Here is a 22,999-nt window from a genome sequence, read left to right as displayed (position 1 = left end):
TGGGATTTAGAGGGCAGTTTGAGGGTAAAGTAGGGTCAGTTGGAAGGTTTGGGGATGAGGGTGAGGACCTGGTTGGGTAGTTTAGTGAGGAAGTTTGAGGAACAATAGTGTGGTTTGGGGATATAGTTGAAGGTTGGTGGGTACAGTCTGGGATGCAGTTTAGCGGCCTGTTTTGAGGTCTGGATGTCAGAGGGATTTTATGCGTTATAGTTGAGGAGCTATTAGTGGGTGATTTGGGGGGCAGTGAAAGATCATTGGAATACTATTCTCAGCAATAAAAGGAACAAACTGCTGATACATGCTACAACATGACTGAACCTCAAAAACATTATGCTAAGTGAAAGAAGCCAAACACCAAAAATCCACATATTGGATTTAAAAGGCAAATCTATAGAGACAGAAAGTAGATTAGCAGTTGCCTGGGAGTGGGAATGGGAACAGAGATTTTTTTTTTTCTTTTTTTAACATCTTTATTGGGGTATAATTGCTTTACAATGGTGTGTTAGTTTCTGCTTTATAACAAAGTGAATCAGTTATACATATACATATGTTCCCATATGTCTTCCCTCTTGCGTCTCCCTCCCTCCCACCCTCCCTATCCCACCCCTCCAGGCTGTCACAAAGCACTGAGCCAATATCCCTGTGCCATGCGGCTGCTTCCCACTAGCTATCTACCTTACTACGTTTGTTAGTGTGTATATGTCCCTGACTCTCTCTCGCCCTGTCACAGCTCACCCTTCCCCCGCCCCATATCCTCAAGTCCGTTCTCCAGTAGGTCTGCGTCTTTATTCCCGTCTTACCCCTAGGTTCTTCATGACATTTTTTTTTCTTAAATTCCATATATATGTGTTAGCATACGGTATTTGTCTTTTTCTTTCTGACTTACTTCACTCTGTATGACAGACTCTAGGTCTATCCACCTCATTACAAATAGCTCAATTTCCTTTCTTTTTATGGCTGAGTAATAGTCCATTGTATATATGTGCCACATCTTCTTTATCCATTCATCCGATGATGGGTACCTAGGTTGTTTCCATCTCCGGGCTATTGTAAATAGAGCTGCAATGAACATTTTGGTACATGACTCTTTTTGAATTTTGGTTTTCTCAGGGTATATGCCCAGTAGTGGGATTGCTGGGTCATATGGTAGTTCTCTTTGTAGTTTTTTAAGGAACCTCCATACTGTTCTCCATAGTGGCTGAACCAATTCACATTCCCACCAGCAGTGCAAGAGTGTTCCCTTTTCTCCACACCCTCTCCAGCATTTATTGTTTCTAGATTTTTTGATGATGGCCATTCTGACCGGTGTGACATGATATCTCATTGTAGTTTTGATTTGCATTTCTCTAATGATTAATGATGTTGAGCATTCTTTCATGTGTTTGTTGGTAGTCTGTATATCTTCTTTGGAGAAATGTCTATTTAGGTCTTCTGCCCATTTTTGGATTGGGTTGTTTGTTTTTTTGTTATTGAGCTGCATGAGCTGCTTGTAAATTTTGGAGATTAATCCTTTGTCAGTTGCTTCATTTGCAAATATTTTCTCCCATTCGGAGGGTTGTCTTTTGGTCTTGTTTATGGTTTCATTTGCTGTGCAAAAGCTTTGAAGTTTCATTAGGTCCCATTTGTTTATTTTTGTTTTTATTTCCATTTCTCTAGGAGGTGGGTCAGAAAGGATCTTGCTGTGATTTATGTCATGGAGTGTTCTGCCTATGTTTTCCTCTAAGAGTTTGATAGTTTCTGGCCTTACATTTAGGTCTTTAATCCACTTTGAGCTTATTTTTGTGTATGGTGTTAGGGAGTGATCTAATCTCATACTTTTACATGTACCTGTCCAGTTTTCCCAGCACCACTTATTGAAGAGGCTGTCCTTTCTCCACTGTACATTCCTGCCACCTTTATCAAAGATAAGGTGTCCATATGTGCGTGGGTTTATCTCTGGGCTTTCTATCCTGTTCCATTGATCTGTCTTTCTGTTTTTGTGCTAGTACCATACTGTCTTGATTACTGTAGCTTTGTAGTATAGTCTGAAGTCAGGGAGCCTGATTCCTCCAGCTCCTTTTTTCGTTCTCAAGATTGCTTTGGCTATTCGCGTTCTTTTGTGTTTCCATACAAATTGCGAAATTTTTTGTTCTAGTTCTGTGAAAAATGCCAGTGGTAGTTTGATAGGGATTGCATTGAATCTATAGATTGCTTTGGATAGTAGAGTCATTTTCACAGTGTTGATTCTTCCAATCCAAGAACATGGTATATCTCTCCATCTGTTTGTATCATCTTTAATTTCTTTCATCAGTGTCATAATTTTCTGCATACAGGTCTTTTGTCTCCTTAGGTAGTTTTATTCCTAGATATTTTATTCTTTTTGTTGCAATGGTAAATGGGAGTGTTTTCTTGATTTCACTTTCAGATTTTTCATCATTAGTGTATAGGAATGCCAGAGATTTCTGTGCATTAATTTTGTATCCTGCTACTTTACCAAATTCATTGATTAGCTCTAGTAGTTTTCTGGTAGCATCTTTAGGATTCTCTATGTAGAGTATCATGTCATCTGCAAACAGTGACAGCTTTACTTCTTCTTTTCCGATTTGGATTCCTTTTATTTCCTTTTCTTCTCTGATTGCTGTGGCTAAAACTTCCAAAACTATGTTGAATAACAGTGGCGAGAGTGGGCAACCTTGTCTTGTTCCTGATCTTAGTGGAAATGCTTTCAGTTTTTCACCATTGAGGATGATGTTGGCTATGGGCTTGTCATATATGGCCTTTATTATGTTGAGGAAAGGGGAACAGAGATTAAATGTATTTGGTGCTGCAACTAAGACCCGATGCAACCAAATTAATTAATTAATTAATTTAAAAAGGTATTTGGGGGCTTCCCTGGTGGTGCAGTGTTTGAGAGTCTGCCTGCCGATGCAGGGGACGCAGGTTCGTGCCCCGGTCCGAGAGGATCCCACATGCCGTGGAGCGGCTGGGCCCGTGAGCCATGGCTGCTGAGCCTGCGCGTCCGGAGCCTGTGCTCCGCAACGGGAGAGACCACAACAGTGAGAGGCCCGCGTACCACCAAAAACAACAACAAGGACAACAAAAACAAACAAACAAACAAACCAAAAACAAAAACAAAAAACAACAACAAAAAAGGTATTTGGGCATGAGGGATCTTATAGGGATAATGAAAATGCTCTAAAACTGGATTGTGGTGATGCTGCACACTTTGGTAACTTTACTAAAATAATTGAATTGAATTGCATGCTTAAAATGAGTGACATTTATGATACGCAAATTATACCTCAGTTAAGTTGTTTTAAGAAAAGATCATTGTCACAACAACGTGAATGTACTTAATGTCACTGAACTGTACACTTAAAAATGGTTAAAACGGTAAATTTTATGTTATAGATATTTTACCACAATAAAGAAAAATGTAATAACTGCAAAAAAAAAGATTGTTGGAGGATGCTTTGTAATATATTAGAGTCACTGAAGAATGAATTAGGGTGTGGATAAGAGTCATTGGAGGGCTTGAGGGACACATTTGGGGTCACTGGAGTATGATTTGGAGGTTCAGTTGGGTAACTACAGAAAGTTAGTGGTTATGGAGGTTTGTTGAGGACTGTTGGAGAGTCCCTCAACTTCGGGGTCGGAGTTTGGATCAGTGGAATGTGGTTTGGAGGTGGAGAGGGTGTTGGAGGGTAGTTTGAAGTGCGGCTGGGGGATCCACCTTGAGTAGTTGGGAGTACATGGGAGTTTTGCCAGGAGTGGGGTTGGTCAGTGGAAGGTTTGGTGGTGGTGGTGGTGGTGGGAGTTCATGGACCATGGTTTGGAGGTAGAGCACGTGACTGTTGGAATTGATCTGGCGTGCAGGTGGGGGCCACTCCAAAGGTAGTTGAGAATGTTTGGGGTGGTGTTGAGGGCTCTTTAGTGCCATTTGGGGATCAATAGAGTATGGTTAGGACGGTACATGGAGAGTGGTTTAGGGTCATGGAGGGTGTTTTGGGTGCATATTGGGGGTAGAGGGAGGGTGATTTGGAAGTGATCGTCGGAGGTTAACAGTTTCAGGGCTGATTGTAGATGGTTTGGGGGAACAACTTGGGGGTATTGGAGGGTAGCTTATTTGTACAGCTTGGGTGTCCAAGGAAGGCAGATTGGGGGTACTGCTTTGGGATCAATGGACAATAGTTTGGGGATACAATTTGGGAGATGATGGAGTGTGGTTTGGAGAGCATTTGGGGCACCGGAGGGTAGTTGGGGGAATTTAGAAGTGTGGTGGTGGCTGATAGAAGGCAGTCTGTGGGTAATTCTTGGGTGCTCATTGCGGGGTGAATTGGGGTGAGGGGCGCTAGTCTGATTACTGAGGGGGCGTGGCCTCGGTAGGGGACAGCTCCACGGCCCTCGAGAAAGCGTGTGCGCAAGCGCTCCGAACTGGTTCGCTCTTGGCGCTCCCAGGGCAGGGAAAAAAAAAAAAAAGAAAAGAAAAGAAAAAAAAAACAAAAAAAGAAGACCCGAACTGGCGCCTGCGCACTTGGTCTCCGCCGCTGCTGTGGTCTCGCGCCCCGCCCCCTGTCTCTCCCCCCGCCACCCCGCCCCTCCAGGCTCGCGCTCAGCGGCGGAGGTGGCGGTGCCGCTGGGAGCGGACAGACCTGAGTTGAAGGTGGGGGGCCGGGGTCCACTGCCCTCGGCCGAGCGGCTGCTACCCTCCCACCCTCCCCGCGCCCCCCGTCTGGCCCCCAGGGTTAATAGTCGCACGGCCGAACGCGGCCCACAGGCAGGGCGCGGAAGGGTAGTAGGCACGAGCCCGGGAACGAGCTGGGGGCAGCGAGGGAGGGGCGCTCCCACCACTCTTTCAGGCCTGCACCGACCCCGCCTACGCCGCGGGGCGAGGACCCTCGGTGAGTAACGCCCGCTTGGGGTTGGAAGGGAGGAGACGGCGGGGTGAAGGCCCGGAAACGCTGACCTGCGATGTACCTGCTCGTGCACCCCCGACCTCTGACCCCGTGGTCTCCCCCTCGACCCCTGCCTTACCTGGCTACATCTTTTTTTAACCTCGAACCCCGGCCAGTCTTGGCCCCAGGAGCTCTGGTCTGACCCCTGACCTAACCATATTTTGGCCTGGTGTGATCCTCAACCCCTGTTTTGTACCTCTAAATCCAGTCCTGACCCCAAACCCCATCCAGTTATGTTCTCAGCATCCTTGACCTGACCCCAGATCCTTGCCTGACCCTGTTCCATCTCTGAAGCTCATCGTGCCTTGTCTTGATCTCCCCAGTTTCTGTCCTGATGCTTGACCTGCCTATTCTCTTGTCCAGTCCCTGAACGCCTTCCAGTCATGTCCTGTACCCCTAACCCCAGTCTGATCCAGGTCTGTCCCAATTCCTGACCTCTGACTTATGTACTTTCTCCCCACCCAGTACTATCCCCCGGGTCCCCCTCCTGTCTCCTGAACTCCATCCTGGCCCACCACCTTTAGACTGTCCCTCTTGCCTCCTGCCATGTCCCTGCCCCCAAACCTATGCTGTTTTCCCTTGTCTTCTCTTGGCCCATCACTGTCCTCATTCCTATTCTCATTCTGTCGTGGTCTTTTCCTGTTCCTTACCTCCACCCTGAACCTGCTCTTTTCCCTATCCTCCTCCTTGAACCGCTGTCTTGGCCTGTCCCCCATCATGTCTTCTGACTACCGTTTTATACTGATCCTGATCCCTGCCCTCCTCTTTTGTCCCCTACTATCCCCTACTTTTTCTCTGGCCTTTGTCCATCCTAGCCCCTGGCCAGTGTCCTGGATTCTTCTCTGTCTTATCTTTTGACCTCCATCCTACAACTCTGATTCTGTTTTGTCCCTTATACCCCTTCCTGTCCTGAGTCTTCATTCTGCCCCAACCCCAGGCCCCTGTTTTGCCCCTTCCCATGCCCCTCCACGCTGTTCAGATCTCCCTCCTTCGTAACACCCACTTTCCATCTCCTCTGAGCCCAGAAGGACAGGGGTTCCATTATACCCTGGCCATGAACTTGGAGGTTCCACTGTACCTATTATCTCTGAAATTCATCCCAAATGCTTCTTTTAGCATGAGCAAGAGCAAGCAGCCTTGTGGGCCCCGTGAGGCTGAGGGAGTTTTCACATGTGATTTCCCCCACCCAGTGATCTCACACAGAGCTTGCATTTCTCTCCCTGCCCCAGGAGGGCATGGAACTCTTCCTGTGCCCCCTACCCTCTCCAAGTGTGAAAGAACACCCTAAATTATTCAATGACTCTCTGGGAGTCTTTGAGGTCTGGGTCATGTTTCCAGCCTTGCTAGGTTGGGGGCTGCCCCATGTAGGGGTGGGGGACTCAGGGGTATGTGTGAGTCTTCTAGATCACGTTACCCCCGTCTCCTGGTCTTGATCCCAGGTGCAGTGATCCCTGCTTTTCTGGCCTGGAAAAAAGTCCATCCTAGGCCAGAGGCTTCAGGGCTTGGTAGGGGTAGGATGGGGGCAGGAGTTTATCCTCCTCCTGTCAGCAGTAAGCAGTACAAATCTTGATGCTGAGTCCATTCTACCTCTGTGGGCAGGTCTGTGTGTATTGGGGGGGCTCTGTTAGAATCAGGCTCATCCAGTAGTGACAATAACAACAACAAGAAAAATAAGAAGTTCTCTTACTGTCTGAATCACCTTGATTTTGAGGACAGACAGGGAGAATTTGAATAGTGAGGAAGTAACATGTCATTCAATTATGTTTTATTACCGTATTTCTCATAGAGAATAGTGAGAGTTTGAATAATGAAATATCAGACCTGTTTCATTTATCCAAAACAGGTATCCAAACCTATTAATAACAGCACATACATCCCTCACTGTCCCAGTATATTTGGTACACAAGTTCTGAGAGGGAGAGTTTGGATAGTTCAGACAGTGAAAGATATTAAGTTATCTGAAGTTATTTTGTTTTTGCATTTTGCAGAGTGAGAAATGTAGGGAGAATTCAGATAACGAGGGGTAATGGCTCTAACTCAGAAATGTATTCAAATCTATTCATTTTCCTGTGCTCCAGTGGCAAGAGTTGGGATAGTAAGGGTACCGCATTATATAAATGTATTTGGTTCCTCTATTTTGCCTGGTGAGTAAGGAAAGCTCAGAGAGTGAGGGATACCAGTCCTATCTCAAAAATGTATCCGAATCCATTCAGTTCCTGTATTTGGATAGTGAGAGTTCAGACAATTTTTCTGAATATATTTGGTTCCTGCATTTTTGATGTTGAGGAGGGAGAGGTTGGATAATGAGGGAAAACAGCTCTGTTTCAAATATGTCTGGTTTGGCAAGTAAGGAGGGTTCTATATCTGGGCGGCAAGTGGGGAGGGTTTCGAGGCTGAGGGATACCAGCTGTGTCTCAAAGTGTGTGTGTGTGTGTGTGTGTGTGTGTGTGTGTGTGTGTGTGTGTGTGTGTGTTTGATTCCTGAGTTCGGACTGGGAGGAATACTTGTAATTATGTATGACATACTACATATACATACTGAGCACTTACCGTGGGCCAGGCACTGTCCTAAGCAATCTTTGAATGTCTTAGCTCCTGTCATGCTCCCAACCCCCTGTGAGTTTTATACTGCTGTCAGCACCCCTATTTTACAGATGAAGACATTGAGGCACAGAGAAGTTGAGTGACTTGTCCAAGCAGTCACACAGCCGGGAAGTGGCAGAGCTGGGTTGAATCTCAGACCCACCACTTGCTAGCCCTATGGGAGGCCACAGGAGGCTCAGGTCCCCGCTGGGGTGGGGCTTAGAGGTGGTTGTCTTCCAGACTGTTAAAAGCTGTGGACCAGGGCAATGATGTGTGTGGTGACTCCGCCTTGCCTGGCCCAAGAAATCCAGTTACCTGCTCTTCCCTCCTTACTCTCGCCCCAGCCCACCTCTGCCTGAGTTTATTATTGTAGTTATTAACAGTTGTTAATGATGTGGTATGAGTTTTCTTGCACTTTGAAATGTCTTCCAAAGTTACTTTGGCCTCCATTGGCTCTGTTAGCACCGTTTCCAAATGCAGAAATCTAAGCCTTGAGACTCAATCTGCATTGCTGGCCAGATACACTTGTCCCTCTCGGCTCTGATTTTTTTTTTGGCCGTGCCACACGGCTTGTAGGATCTTAGTCCCCCGACCAGGGATCGAACCCGTGCCCCCTGCAGTGGAAGTGCAGAGTTCTAACCACTGGACCACCAGGGAATTCAGCTCTGATTTTATAAACATCCCCCTTCCCAGCCTCCTTGGTGTCCCATAAGAGGTGGGAGAGGCCATGGCTGAGAGGATACTCCCCACCAACACCCAGCTGCCCACCTTGAGGCTGCTGCCTCCATCAGCCCCAGGCAGTGAAGGGAGGGAGAAGGGGGGTGATGAAAGGGGCCTTTGGGTCCCGTGCCGGAAATCTCACACCCAGAAAGAAAGGTGGGCAGGGTGGCGGGAAGCCTCAGTAACACGTACACTGGGGTACACTGGGCATTGCTGATACAGAGCAAGTTCCTCTCCAGGCTTGGCCCACCTGCCAATTGGAGAGGGAGCTTTCCTCACTCTGCTCTATCACATCTTGGCGTGGGCTGCTGTCGGGGCCTGGGTTGGGCTTGGGCCCTGAGGTCACAGAGCAGATGGTCCCAAATGGAGCTCAAGATGTGTGGTGTGTGCCAGGGCAGGCCCGAAGCCCAGGTGGTGGTGTGGGGAAAACAGTACATCGCAGAGACTTAGAGCCCTCCATTTCCTTGACTCCTGACCAGAAATGCCCCAGGAGGTTGGGGGAGGAACTGGGGAGACCCAGCCTGGATGTGAAGAAGCATGAGCCCCGTTTCCCACTCCTCCTCCCGTGCAGGAGTTGCCTCTGTCAACTTGCAACCCAGGACCCAGCCCCCTGAGTTCTGATTCTACCTGCTCTCATGACTCTGTGATCAGAATCGGGCCTCTTCACTTCTGCGAGCCCCAGATTTCATCTCTCCAAGTTGGCTATGAGGAGCTGGGTCTGTGCCATCCTCCCAGGTTTGTAGGGGTCAGGAGGGGTTAAACCACCAGTGTGTTTCTTCCATTTGCTAGGATGATTTCTTCTGAAGCTGCAGAAGGTGGTAGGGTCTTGAGACATGGTCTCTCCTTAGAAAAGTGGACCTTGTCTGTCCCAACTTGGGAAACTATTACCCCAGTGAGGGTGGGAATTGCCCTAAGACCTTCTCCCACCCCTGCCTTGCCCTGGGAGGAAAGGGTAGGGGTGTCAGGAACGTGGAGTGCTGCCAAGAGACGCACACCCGAGGTACCCCAAGTCCTCTCCTGTGCTTACAACTCCCCAGACCTCCATCCCTTGGCTCCCAGGTAGTACCCTAGGGTGGACAGGGTCTGATCTGGGTACTTGGACAGCACCAGAGGCAGTCGCCACTCCCACGACCTTTAGCCCTTCTTCCTCAGTCCTCTGTTAGGTGTATGGGGTGAGGGGGGAGGTCCAGGCTCTCTTCTTGGCCGTGCTGGACACCCTGAGGGGACTTGGCTCCAAGACAGCTCCTAAGGGTGGCCGGAGCCCTGGTGTCAGGCAGGCAAGGGTTAAAAGGTATGGGCCGGCCCAGTCCCTGGCCAGGTAGGCTGGGCCATTGCCTAGTGGGAGGCGGCCTAGGCATCCGCCACTGCGCTCACCCACTTATTGCCACTACCAGCCGGAGCAGGGCCTGGTCGATACAACTATTTTTTTTTGAGGTACCTGAGACCACTCCACAGCACCTCTCTGCTCTGGCATTGGTGAGCACCTGGGAACAATGGGCCCAGGGGCGAGGGGTGGGGGGGAGAAGGGCACAGGGTGTGCTGAAGTTCCCTGCGGGAGAGAGCCAGGTCTATGTGAGAGGCACAGCGAGGAAGGAGGGCCTGGCTAGAGGGGCGAAGCCTAAAATGTCCAATTTCCTTTCCTGGCATGAAGCTAATTCCTTGCCGGAAGTGGACGAGGGGAAGGGATGGGGGAGAAGAGAAGCCAGCGTCCCCCTTCTCTACTCCCCGCTACTTCCTCTCCCCCTTCCTCCCCTGCAGGGGTAGCCTCTGCCCTCCTTCAACCTGGGGCCTAGCCCTCTAGGAAAGCCCAGACTAGGCTGTTGAGAAACTACTTCCCAGCACCTGCCTGGTCCTCCACACTGTTCCCCTAGAGTGAGGGCAGTGGGGGAGGACCTCTGGGGCGGTGTGGGGAACAGTCCCAGACATTGGGAGTTTGTATTTGCTCCGAAGGTGGTGGGATGTGGAAATGGGGGTCCCACTGAGGTGTTGGGGTGCCACCCAGGTGAGGTGTCTTGCTTGTAAACAGTCATTACAGCCAGGAATTTCTTTCTCGGCTGTGGTGTCAGAAGGGCAGACCTGAAAAACCTGCTGGGCCCGCCTCTGGGTGTGGGGGGTGCCCTCTGCAGCTATCTTGCTGCAGCCCATCCTGGGACGGGACAGGGACACAGGGTCACCAGTGGGGAGACCCAGGGGCTGGTGTGGGGGTGTGTTGGGGAGGGGACTGCTGGGATTCCCCCTTCTCACCATCTTTGGGTGGGAACCAGGCAGTCCCAGGACCCCAGGCCAATATGCAGAGGGTAGGTGAGCAGAGGCAGAGGCTTGGGAGTGGGTGTGAGCATGTTGGGGGTGTGGAGCGTGGACCCTGCCCGATGACCCCATGACTCAGGCCCTAGCTATGTCCCCGAGGTCAGGCTGACAGGGTGGAGTCGGTGTTCCTGCCTGTACCCCATGTGGACTTCCAGGATGCCACGAGCTCCCAGGGAAAGAAGGCTCGAGACATCCCAGTATGGGATGTGGGACCAATCCTGGTGAACGGGCCCACTGGGGAGGAGTTGAGGTTCCTGTTGAGGTGGAGGAAGGTTTAGAGTTCCTCAAACCCAAATGGGGGCTGGGGAAGAAGGAACCCCAGGAGCTGAGGGGCAGAGGAGGCTAAGCTGGGACCTCAAGGAAAGCCTGCCATGCCGCCAATGTCAGACCTTGGAGCGGGGTGGTGAGGGCATGTGAGCACCTCTGCAGGGCACATGCTGCTGCCTGGATGTGCAAAAAGGCTTTAGGGACTGGCCCCGCCCCTGATGTTGAGGACAAGGAGCCCCTGCTTTGTGGGAGGGGCACAGACCCCATGGGGTGGGTGGGAGCACTGCTGATAAGCTGGTGGCACCCTATTAGCAGCTTGGCCACACCCCCAATGCATAGATGGGGAAGGGGCTTGAACCCATCCCTCCGTGGCTGCCTGGGTCTTCACACCTGGCCACCATGTCATGACAAAGTGCGAGGCAGGTGGGGATGGGACCTCTCTGGCCTCATGAGGTCCTCCCAATCGCCTGCCACCGAGGTCAGGCCAGGTGGTGGGAGGTGATGTCACCTGGCTGCCCAGCTGGGGACTGAGCAGGCTGTGGGACAGAGGAAGCAAACTCCAGAGGAAGGGATGAGGGCAGGGCTGGCAGCCAGCCAAGGCCGGCTCCATGATCAGCCAGGGTGTCTGGGGGCAGAGGAGGAGGCAGGAGGCAGTCAGCTTGTTATCTGCAGCTGTGGGCTCTGCCACTCCCAGTCCCAGCAGGCTGACTTCCCTGTGCCGGGTCAGGACAGGCTGGCATGTGGGGAGGGGCTGGAGGGGTCCTGAGGCCAAGTGAATGCTCTCCCTGCCGCACCAGGGCCGCGGGATAGAGTTGGGACAAGTAGCGACCCACAGACCACAGTCATTCTTTTATTCACCCAGCAGACTCTCATTGAGCACTTGATGTGTGCACAGAAGTGTTCTGAGTGCCAGAGATACTGATACATTTTCTGTCCTCCTAAATATACAAGGGAGGCACAGTCTTGTTTGACAGCAGTTGTGAGGGGACAAAATGCGGGGGCCCACCTCTGGAAGTGACACTGAAGCCCCAGAATGTAAGAGAGAACCAGGGGCTGGAGTGGCGAGAGGTGAAAAGTGCCCTCCGGACAGCAGTGGCAGCCTGCACAAAGGCCTGGAGGCCTGGTGGGCTGGGAGCTTATGAGGGATTGGTGGGGTTCAGCACCTCTAGTGAGGGGGAGTGTTGGACCGGAGGGGTGGGCCTGGCTGCATCTGTAGCCAAGGGCAGGTTATTTCATCTCTTTGTGTCTTACTCTCCTCATCTCTAAAATGGGGGTAATAATAATCACGGAACGGCCATCACAGGGTGGTTGTGAAGATTAAATGTGGCATAGAACGTAACTGTTCCAGGCACCCAGGTGCTTAATAAATGCCTACTGTTCTTGTAGTTGGTTGAATCTGTACCATTAATTCTCCCTTCCCAGGCAAGACTCCTGACTGTGGCCCATGGGCCTCTGAGGAGGCATTGTAAGTCCGCCCAGCTCCCCACTTGCTGTGCTCCCACTCAATGGGAAGGGAACAAAGGTACCAGGGCCTTGACATTGACACAGATTATGAGAGGGCAGGCCAAGCAGTTGGGCGGGGTCAGGGTACCCCTTATTCCCAGCTGGGGTGTGGGAACCTGGGTAGAGGGGGCAGTTGGCGGTGCACACCGGATGTGCTTCCTCAGTGGCTCCCGTGCATCACTGCTAGGCCTTGTCCAGCCATCAGCCACAGCCTCTTGACAACACCAGGATGGAAGTCAAAGGTCAGCTGATCAGCTCTCCCACCTTCAGTGCCTCAGGTTAGTATCTGGTTCCCCCTCCTGCTGCCTCCTCTCCTGCTCTGAGTCACCACCTGCCCACTGGGGAAGGGTTGGTCCCTGGCCCCACAGCTGCTGCAGGCTGCCCTGATTGCCCCCCGATCTTTGCTCCCTCTGTGTCCAGCTGCCCTGTTTGGAGAGGCTGCCCCCCAGGTGAAGTCAGAGCGTCTGAGGGGGCTGCTCGACCGTCAGCGGACCCTGCAGGAGGCCCTGAGCCTGAAACTTCAGGAGCTACGAAAAGTGTGTCTCCAGGAGGCGGTGAGGGCCGTACCCTAAGGGTGTCAGTGGGGGGTGAGGAGCAGGCACGAGGTAGGCAGACTGCGGTGGTGATGGCTGAGCCACTTGTCCGAGGTATAGATTCCCCAAAGCTCAGCTTGCATGTCTGAGAATCAGTAAAATATGGTGATATTTTGCCACCATCCCCTATCAACAGTTTGAAATCCAAAAAACCTCAGAAACAAAACAAAACAAGTTATTTCCAAAACTTGGCAGTGAAACCTGACCTGAACTGACATGGGGTGATTTATAGTTTCGATTTACCCCCCTTGCTGTGAACGTCCACACCGTTTGCCAGAAATAATAATGCAGTTCAGAGCATGCAGCCCAGGCCCTGAATGGAATGTCATATAATATGCAGTGTACAGATGGTGTCACCTTTATAAAAACTATGAAATTCTGTATTCCAAAGCAGGTCTCCCTGCCTCCCGTGCCCACTGCCCTGGGGACTTGGGCCATTGAGGGGCTGAGAGTCTCTGCTGCACACCCACCTGGTGGAGAATTGGGAGGAGGAAGAGAAATAACAGGCATGGGTGCTGAGCAGGGCTGGGCTCCTAGTAGGACTTCTGTACCTTCGGGGGTCGTTACTGCTTTGCTACATCCCCCCAACTAACCCTTGGTAGTCTCTGACCCCTGCCCCCGCCCAGGAGCTGACTGGCCAGCTGCCCCCCGAGTGCCCACTGGAGCCTGGTGAACGGCCCCAGTTGGTCCGCCGGCGGCCGCCTGCAGCCCGCGCCTACCCTCCACCGCACCCCAATCCAGCACACCACTCCTTGTGCCCTGCCAAGGTGAGCAGATGGGCGTGCAGAGCAACATGGGGGTGGGACAGGAGCCCGGAGGAAGCCGAGAGCGGGTTGCAGCCAGGAGAAGGAGAGGCTAAGGTGAGGAGGGAAGGAGCTTGAGGGAGGTGGGTTCCAGGTCTGAGAGAGGATGCTGGTCCCTGTCAGGATAGGCCTCTCACCCCCAGGAAGATGAAGAGGCCCAGCCCTAATCCACACAGGCCCTGCCCCCAGGGGGAGAATAGGCCACCCCCAGGAGGGGCAGGCCCCGCCTGCAGCGTAGCCGGGCTCTGCCGCCACTTGGTCCTGGTGCTTGGCCATTTCCCTTTCCAACATTTGGTCCTGTCCCACCCTCTCGGGTAGGCCCCGCAGGAGCTGGCGCTCGAGGCCCTGGAGCGCGAAGTGTCAGTGCAGCAGCAGATTGCGGCAGCTGCCCGCCGCCTGGCCTTGGCCCCTGAGCTCAGCGCCGAGCAGCGCCGACGTCGGCGCCAGGTCCAGGCAGATGCTTTGCGGAGGCTGCATGAGCTGGAGGAGCAGCTCGGGGACGTCCGGGCCCACCTGGGTCTCCCGGGGATCCCGCCGCCCCAGCCCCTGCCGCTATCCACTGGGGCAGTTATCGTTGCCCAGGGAGTCTGCCTGGGCACGCGCCTTGCTCAGCTCAGCCAAGGTGAGCCAGGCCCTGTCACCACACCGATGAAAGCGGGAAGGTGGGCATTGGCTAAGGGACATGGTAGAGGTGGAGTGGGTGAGCAGCCAGTGAAAAGTGGGAGGTAGGTAGAACTTAAGGGACCCTACGAGCAAGACGAATTGTGTAAACTGGCTCCTGGGCAAGGGTGGGGCCATTGGGAATAGGCATCAGGAAAGTGAGGGACCAAGCCTCTGGTGGTCTTGGATTTAGGTAAAGGTGGATGCTTGGGAAGTGTACGGGATGGGGAGGAGACGGCCCAGTGGTGTAAGGGGATGGCGCCCAGACCTTGCATTGATAGGCCGGGGTCTCCCCTTCTTATCTGTAGAGGACGTAGTCCTGCACTCGGAGAGCAGCTCCCTCTCAGAGTCTGGGGCCAGCCATGATAATGGTGAGGACCCCTGTCTCCCAAATCCGCCCATTTTTTGATGCTTAGCCCCCACCCTCCCTCTTCAGCTCCTCTTTAGCCATGACCCATCCTCCAATGGGGCCCCCATTTTCTTTGCTTCAGTCCCCCCACCCCACCCCATCAGCCCCGGTTCCTGCCTCATCCCTTAGCTCTTCCTCAGCCTGTCCTACCTGCTTAGCCCTCTGCCCCTCCCTACCTCCCTAGCCCCTGCCCTTTGCTTTGCCCACAACCCTTCAGGCACCCTCCCATTGGATTCTCCCCCACTTTCTCCCTTCCACTCAGAGGAGCCCCGTGGCTGCTTCCCTCTGGCTGAGCGCCCTTCACCACCGAAGGCCTGGGACCAGCTGCGGGCAGTATCTGGGGGCAGCCCTGAGCGGCGAACCCCGTGGAAACCACCCCCGTCAGATCTCTATGGGGATCTGAAGAGCCGGCGGAACTCCGTGGCCAGCCCCACCAGGTGAGGGTGAGCCCCTCCCCTCCTTCCCCAGGAGCCAGGAGTGGGAGCTGAGCCTGGGCTGGCAGGAGGGCCTGCTGCTAGGTACAGTCTCTAACCTGGACCCCCACCTATGCCTGCTCGTCTCTGTCTAGCCCCACACGCTCGCTGCCCAGGAGTGCCTCCAGTTTTGAGGGGCGAAGTGTGCCTGCCACCCCTGTCCTCACCCGGGGCGCTGGCCCCCAGCTCTGCAAGTAAGTGGACTCTGAGGGTGAGATTGAAGACCAGAGGAGGGAACCGGTAGTTCTAACTGGGCGTGTTGGGGAGAGCATTATCAAAGGGTGTGGGACATGAAAGACTGGGCTTTGAATCTATCAGTTTTATTCTGATCTTCTATGTAGGTTGTATGAAAATGCAAGAATTTTATTTTTGTTTCAGAACTTTTTTTCATAATGCACCCTATTGCATGATAAAGAAATATAGGTAAAATATCTTTTGGAATATGCCATATGTGTATAATCACATTATAAATAAAAATTTTTTAATTGACCAAAAAAAAAAAAGAGAGAAGAAAAGAAAGGCTGGGTTTTGAAAGGTGAATAGGAGTTGTCTTGGTGGAGAAGGGGGTGGGGATCTGGGGCAAAAGCACCAAAGTTTGAGAATGAGCTTTTCTGTACATTTTGGGCAAGTCATTTCCCTTCTCTGAATCTTTGTCTCCTCATTTGTGAAATGGGGATAATAATATCTGCCTGTGGAAGATACTGTAGGCATAAATGAGTTCTGGTTAACATGTACCACGTACCTACCATCTGCTAGGAATCAGTGCTTTACTTGGTATCAAACTCATTTAATTGTCACAACATCCCTGTGAGGTAGGTGCTATTATTATTCCCATTTTAGAGATGACGAAACTGAGACACAGAGAGGTTAAGTAACTTGCTAGTAAACTGAAGACCTGGTATTTGAACCCAGGCAAGTTTGACTCAAGAGTCCATACTTTTAACCATGGTACTCTACTACTTCTTAAACAAATACGCACTTACTAAGTGCCTACTTTTTCCGGGCTGTGAACAAAACAAAGTCCCCATTCTTGTGACGCTTGCATTCTATGAATAGTGGCTGTTGGGATGATAGTTTTGGGTGGTTCATACACATGATGGGACAGAGGATTCAGGAAGGGTCTTGAATTCCTGGCCTAAGGTTTAGGACCTCATGTTAGAGGAGGCGGGGAGCCCTGAGAAGCACCTTAGCAGGGAATGAGGGGTCAGATGTGTTAGGAAGAGCCCTCCGCCCTCCCCTGCTAGTATTTCCTCTTGAGCCCTACACACACTTACATCTCCCTCGGAGCTAACAGTCCCAGGCAGCCCCGTACATTGTTAACCCCTCGGCTCCCCAGTCCATGGCAGAACCTCTGCTGCTCTTTACAGGCCACTACCTCTCACCTTTATACACACAGCTGCTAATCCTGGGCCCATTTTGGAGGTGTGGAAGTGAAGGCTCAGAGAGAGGCAGGATAGGGAGGGCACTCATCCCATCTCCCTGATATTTCTGACCCTTCTCCCATCACCCCCACCTCTGTGCCCCCAGACCTGAAGGCCTCCATTCTCGCCAGTGGTCCGGCAGCCAGGACTCCCAGATGGGCTTCCCCCGGGCGGACCCTGTCTCCGACCGTGCCTCCCTCTTCGCAGCTCGCACCCGCCGCAGCAATAGCTCCGAGGCCCTGCTGGTGGACCGGGCAGCTAGTGGGGGAGCTGGCTCCCCGCCTGCACCTCTGGTTCCCCCTGCCACTGGTCCCCCAGCCTGCAAGAGCAGTGAGGTGCTATATGAGCGCCCCCAACCAACTCCTGCCTTCTCCTCCCGCACGGCTGGCCCCCCAGACCCTCCCCGGGCTGCCCGGCCCAGCTCAGCCGCCCCTGCCTCCCGCGGGGTCCCCCGGCTCCCGCCTGTGTGTGGGGACTTCCTCTTGGACTACTCCCTGGACCGGGGCCTGCCCCGCGGTGGCGGCGGGACAGGCTGGGGGGAGCTGCTGCCCACAGCTGAGGTCCCAGGACCCCTCTCTCGCCGGGATGGGCTCCTCACCATGCTCCCAGGCCCACCACCTGTGTATGCAGCTGACGGCAGCAGCCCCCTCCTCCGCAGCAAGGACCCCCACAGCCGTGCCACCCGCACCAAGCCCTGTGGCCTGCCCCTGGAGGCCGCTGAGGGCCCAGAGGTGCATCCCAACCCTCTGCTGTGGATGCCCCCACCCGCCCGTATCCCCCCAGCTGGTGAGCGCAGCGGCCACAAGAGCCTTGCCCTGGAGGGGCTGCGGGACTGGTACATCCGGAACTCGGGACTGGCCACAGGGCCCCAGCGCCGGCCTGGGCTCCCCCACATGGGCCCGCAGCACCCGCCCTTCCTCCACGCCCGCTGCTATGAGGTGGGCCAGGCGCTGTATGGGGCCCCCAGCCAGGCGCCACTCCCGCACTCAAGGAGTTTCACGGCGCCCCCTGTCTCCGGCAGGTATGGGGGGTGCTTTTACTGATGGGTAGGGGTCTCTTGAGGCAGATGGCAAAGGTGTCCAGGCCAGGGAGCCAGCTAGTCATGGTAGCTAATGACATGGACCATGAGAGAAGTAGGTGCAGCCTTGGCCCGGGGTCACTGGGCCCTGCCTGACTCGCATTAGTCCGTGGGGTCTCGGTGGAGGGGTATCTTGGGTCCTGGTAGCAGCAGTTCTTCACCAAGCTAATACAAGAATTTTAATATTTGAACAACCAGTGCATGTCAGCTGAAAATGAGCCTTGAAACTAGGGTGCTGGGAGGAAGGGACGTCCTGTGCCCCTTGCCTTTTTCTTCCTCTTTTCACCACGCCCCACGCTTGCGAGCCTAAAGGTGCTGTCCTGTGCCTGCCTCCACCTCTTTAACGAGCCTCTTTTCCTCTCTCTTTCTGTGTCTTGTCCGTCTTTTCCTCTCTCCTCTGTCTTCCCACCCTGTCCTCCGGATTCCTGCTACCCCTTCTAAAGATACTACGCGGACTTCCTGTACCCCCCGGAGCTGAGCGCTCGTTTAAGTGACCTGACGCTAGAGGGGGAGCAGTCCTCCGATTCTGACCCCCAGACCCCGGGGACACTGGTCTGACCCCTTCTCATATGCCCCTTGTTGGCCTGGGAATGACTTCAGTCTGGGGAGCACACAGCTGACCTCGCTGAGCCCTGGGGTGTGGCTGCTCTCGGTCCTGGGGGGCACCAATGTGATCTTCCAAGGCCCCTGGCTCCCCGTGGGCCCACGAAGGTGTCTGACACCCTGTGTCTCCTCTCACACTGTGCTGGGGACTGGGGGCCCTCCGCCAGCTTAAAAGAGAGGAGAGGGGATGATGTAATGGGAACTCCAAGCCCCTTCCTCCATTTCTGTTTACAGTTGTGATCTAGGTATTCACTGTCTTCCCTCAACACTAGACGTTTTATAAAAAAGGAAACTGTGATCTCGTCCTGGTTGGGTTCATTCCTGTCCCCATGACCAGCCTGTTGCATTCAGAAGCCCCCTCCACAAAACAAACCATATAGGGTCTCAGGGCCCACTTTGGGGCAGCCAGGAGACTCTGGTGTGAACAGAACTCCCTGCCACCCCCCACTGGGGCAGTTTTTCTTGGGGAGGTGCCCACATTTGGAAGGAATGAAGTCTCTGCCCACATTTGGAAGGAATGAAGCCTGGGTGGGGGGCTTGTGTTCATTTTCTCTCCCCCAGGGTGCCTGAAGGCGCCCCAGTCCCTGTCTGCCTGTCTGTGCCCGCTGCCTCTGCCCACAGAGTGAGACGACCCAGCCTTTGGCGGCAGCCTCCTCTGCCCCGACTATCCCCAATCAGGAGGCCCCGCAGGAGGACCAAAGGGCAGAACCACTGGGTGTGTTGTGTCCTGGGATGTAGCGGTGGTGGAACCTGGCGTCTGGTAGATGCCAATGAAATCCTCAAGTGACGTCTCGCCACGGGTTATGTCACACCTTCCTTGGCTTTCCTTCCATCCACCACTTTTTAAACAAATCCACACAAGCTGTGTTTTCTATGATACCTGTCTGTGGCTTTCTGGAGCTGGGGGTTCCCCTACCCCCTTTACCTAGTGTTAAACTTTTCTTTTTGTACTAATGGATCTGGGCCCAAGACACTACCCACACTGGAAGGGGATTTCTGTAATAAATGTGTAAACTGAACCCATGCATTGCTTCCCTGTCTGCCTTGCCTTGGGGGCCCACATCTTTAGCTAAGACTAGGTAATGTATTTTTACAAGAAAAAAATATATAGCATCATGGAAACAGCCTGTGATAATGTCATCTGCTTTGGTTTTACTTGCTTTGTGATGTGGGGCAACTTCTTTGCCTGTCCGTGCTCAGATTCCTAGCCAAGAGCTCTTAGTAATACAAATGCGGGCAGCAAACACTCCGTGCCCTTAACTCCCTTGTGTGTTAGTGCCACCCTAGAGGTAATAGGTTCAAGAAAGGAACTGAGAGCTCCTCCTTCAGCCCACATATTTGACAGGGACCCAGTCAGAAAGTCTCTGGTAGAATTGAAAAGCAGGTCACTTCTGGCCATTGAAACACACAGACTTTACCCAGGAGGTCCAAATGGGCTTGAGCAATGCAACAGCCTTTATTGTTGTAGCAACACTGATATATATGCCCCATTCCTGGTCAGGGCTACCCCCACCCCACCCCACCCCATCCCACCCCTTGGTCCTTGTCACTGTGGAACTTTGTGGGGGGTGGGCTGGGGAGTGGCAGAATCCCTAAGCAGAGCTGGAGGGAGGCAAGTGGGACTGGTGAGTGTTGGGGTCACCTGGGACCAAGAGTTCAACTGGGTCAGGATACCTGAATCCTCCACCCAGATGGGGGCTGAGAACACTTGGATCCTGGGTTCAAAGCTGGGGTGGGGTCTGGAAAAGCCTTGGTCCAGGGTTCAAGATCTGAGAATGCCTTGGGCCCAGTCCCCAGCTTTGGGGCTGAGCGTGGGAGATAGGTGGGTCCCAGATTGGGGTTGAGGGGGAGTGTCTCTGGGCCCAGAGTTTGAGGTTGGCCACGGATGCTCTGGTCTCTAAGCCCCAGTTTTGGGCTGGACGTGGGTGTCTCTGGTTCCCAAGTTCAGGGCTGGGAAGACTCTGGTTTCCTAAACTGGGGGGCTGGGTATGAGGGAATATCCCAGTTTGGGACCTGGGGGAAGGGTTGCAGTTGTCCTGTTTTTTGAACTGGGCAGGGGCTCCTATTTTAAGGACTGGGAAAGGGCTCTGGGTCTGGGCCAGGGTGGGGATGGCATTCTCCATGTCCTAGGTACAGATCCCAGGGCCCTAGGATCCAGCCTCCTGTTCTTGTCCCAGCGCCTCCAGCAGCAACCCCATTGGCGTCCGCTTGAGACCAATGCTCTCGATCTGGTTCTCAATCTTGTTCTTGAGGTTGCGCAGGCGCAGTGACGCGTGCACCAGGATCACTGTGGGCAATACCGAGAGGAGCGGGGTCAGTGGGATGGGACATCAGCCTTTAGCTAATGGGGGCCCAGAGAAGGGAACTGGAGCACAGGCAGACCAATGGCGTGGTCGGTAGCCAGGACGCCTCTGAACCCTGCTAGTGTGGCGGAGTAATGAGCTTCGCAACAGGGGCGTGGCCAGGGAGGGTGCCCAGTAATGGGGACGTGGCCGGTGGAAGGCACTTCATACTAGCAGTGACGCCCAGAAGGGCGGTTGTAAGAGAGGCGTTCCCAGGGAGGGGAGCAAAGCCAGGGAAGGCGCTTTGTAAAGGAGGTGTGGCCTTGCCCGCCGGGTGTCCCAGCCCCCTCTCAGCCCAGGAACCAGGGTAGGGCGGGCCTGGCGCCGTTTGCGAGCGGTGGCCGTCTTCCCGGCCATCTCAGGGTAGTGGAGACTCACGAAGCACGGGCCCGGCGATGCTGAGCAGGAAGGTGCAAGCGCCGCCCGCGGCCCAGAGAACGAGGAGGCCGACGGCAAGCACTGCGGCCAGGCAGGCGGCTGGGTGGCTGCGACGGCAGCGGCGCACGGCTGCTCGAGTCTCAGCCGCCCACACCAGCATGCCAAGGGCCACCGCCACTACCAGCGCGCTTAGGAGGGTGTGCAGCGGGCGCACGTACCTGCGGGGACAATGGAACTAAGCTAGCCGGGCAGGCGGGGAGAGGGCCGCCTGGCCCCCGTGCCTCCCAGACCACCGTCTACCAGAGTCCGTGCCCCAAGAGCTTTGGTTCCCACCCCACCCCCACCCCCCGCCCCCGCTCCGGACCCTCCAGCCCGGCAAATACTCCCGTCAGCCCTGTCTCCAACAGGTCCACCCTTCAGGGATTCCAACTCCCAGGAGCCCTGGGCTCCCCTGTGGACCCTCATTTATTTCTTGTCAATCCTACAGTCCCATCTTCCTTAGATCTCCTGCTTCAGGCCCTCCCATTCCGCTAGGCCCCAGGGCTCACAGCCTTTCCCTTCTCTTTCCTTCCGACCTTACCCCTGCAGAACCCACTCCAGCCGGCCCCCCCATCCCAACGTGCCCCAAAACCCACTCTTTGCAAAGGCCCAGCCCTTGCAAATTCCTCTTCCAGTCCTTCTGTTTCCATACATTTCCCTCTCCCCAGGCCCAGAGTCCCTTCCAGACTTCCCTTCAAATTCCCCCTCCAGATTCCCATTTCCTATAGATTCCTCCCTCCATCATTACTAGAACCCCTTCCAGGCTTTCAGTGCCACTTAACTTCCAGTCCTGCCCAAGTCCCTCTTCCAGGTTCTCCATCCCTCCCTGGTCTCAGGCCTTCCATCCCCAGGTCCTCCCTCTAGACTCAAGTTCCCCAACAGGTACCTGCTCCTGGAGCATTCCAATTATAGCCAGGCCCCTCTCCAAGCCCAGATCCTCCACAAGTCCACCCTTCAACTTGACCACGTCCTGTCCCTGTCGTAAGTCCTCCAAGGCCATATTAATCTGGCCCCATCACCCCTCAGGCACAGTCGTGTCCCACTTTCGGGCCCTCCTAATCTTCAGGTCCACACTTCCCCCTACCCCCGCAGGACCCACTCCAGCCGGCCCACCCCCCCATCCCAACCTGCCCCTAAACCCACCCTTTGCAAAGGCCAATCCTTTCAGATTCCTCTTCCAGGCCTTCTATCTCCCAGTTTCCCCTTCAGTTTCACACTCTACTGAATTCGCCCTTCAAGGTCTTGCAGCCCCCTCAAAATCCTGCGGGTCCACCCTCCATGCCCAGCGGGCGCCCCCGGCCAACCTGCGCCTCCCTCCCTCCCTCCCTCCCTCACCCGGCCAGAGCGAGACCGAGGCCGAAGCAGATAAGGTAGTTGGTTTGATAGTAGAGAAGGTTGTTGATGACGCGGTGGCACCATCGCTGCGGGTCGCGTGGATCCGGGGCCGCCAGACGCGCCGACCCCAGAACGAAGTCGTCCAGGGCGCGTAGCGGTGGCAGCCGCACCTCCGACATCCTGCCGGTCGATGTAGCTGGACCAGTCAGAGGAGCGGCCGGACTACAACACCCGTTCTACACCGCGCCACCGTGGGGCACACCGGGAAACGGAGTCTGGGCCCTGCAACCACTACCCTGACGACCTAGTGGACTGAGCAGGCGCAGCAGCACACGTGACCAAAAATACCAACAACACGCCGGAACTGTAAGGTAGCAGGGGCCGCTGGGAAATTAAGTCTCCGCCGCGGGGCGAGGCATTCCCGTCCACCCCCAGGCGGGGGCGCCACAGGGACGGTTCTGGGCGGTGCTGGCGTCTCTGGCACACAGTGGCCAGACATTAGAGGACATGCAGAGACTGTCAGAAGGACCCGAGCAGGATCCACTTCCTTCC

The 22,999-nt window shown here is 54.1% G+C and overlaps 2 protein-coding genes across 11 annotated transcripts; one reads left to right on the top strand and one right to left on the bottom strand.

Annotated features, from left to right (window-relative positions):
• Positions 1 to 4,571: 4,571 nt before the first annotated feature.
• CCDC120 (coiled-coil domain containing 120) lies at positions 4,572 to 19,376 on the top strand. Of its 10 annotated transcripts, none has more exons than XM_033849031.2 (11): positions 4,572 to 4,880; positions 8,808 to 8,971; positions 12,233 to 12,275; positions 12,501 to 12,591; positions 12,734 to 12,867; positions 13,533 to 13,766; positions 14,028 to 14,331; positions 14,678 to 14,740; positions 15,041 to 15,215; positions 15,347 to 15,445; positions 16,779 to 19,376. In XM_033849031.2, the coding sequence occupies exons 4-11, from the start codon at positions 12,543 to 12,545 to the stop codon at positions 17,713 to 17,715; spliced, it is 1,995 nt and encodes a 664-aa protein (XP_033704922.1). In that variant the 5' UTR covers positions 4,572 to 4,880; positions 8,808 to 8,971; positions 12,233 to 12,275; positions 12,501 to 12,542; the 3' UTR covers positions 17,716 to 19,376. The 10 variants fall into 10 exon arrangements, with proteins under 10 accessions (XP_033704922.1, XP_033704919.1, XP_073655099.1 ...); XM_033849028.2 differs by having other exon boundaries at positions 4,573 to 4,880; positions 12,233 to 12,332; XM_073798998.1 differs by lacking the exon at positions 8,808 to 8,971 and having other exon boundaries at positions 4,573 to 4,880; positions 12,233 to 12,332.
• Positions 19,377 to 19,796: 420 nt separating this feature from the next.
• On the bottom strand, positions 19,797 to 22,959 carry PRAF2 (PRA1 domain family member 2). Its single transcript, XM_033849037.2, has 3 exons — positions 22,448 to 22,959; positions 21,074 to 21,291; positions 19,797 to 20,640 (listed from the first exon to the last, which is right to left on the bottom strand). Exons 1-3 carry the CDS (start codon positions 22,624 to 22,626, stop codon positions 20,501 to 20,503), a joined length of 537 nt encoding a protein of 178 aa, XP_033704928.1. The 5' UTR covers positions 22,627 to 22,959; the 3' UTR covers positions 19,797 to 20,500.
• Between the last annotated feature and the right edge of the window lie 40 nt (positions 22,960 to 22,999).

This window comes from Tursiops truncatus, chromosome X (assembly GCF_011762595.2).
Source record: "Tursiops truncatus isolate mTurTru1 chromosome X, mTurTru1.mat.Y, whole genome shotgun sequence".
Lineage (NCBI taxonomy): Eukaryota > Metazoa > Chordata > Mammalia > Artiodactyla > Delphinidae > Tursiops > Tursiops truncatus.
This window is presented reverse-complemented; position numbering and strand designations above follow the sequence as displayed.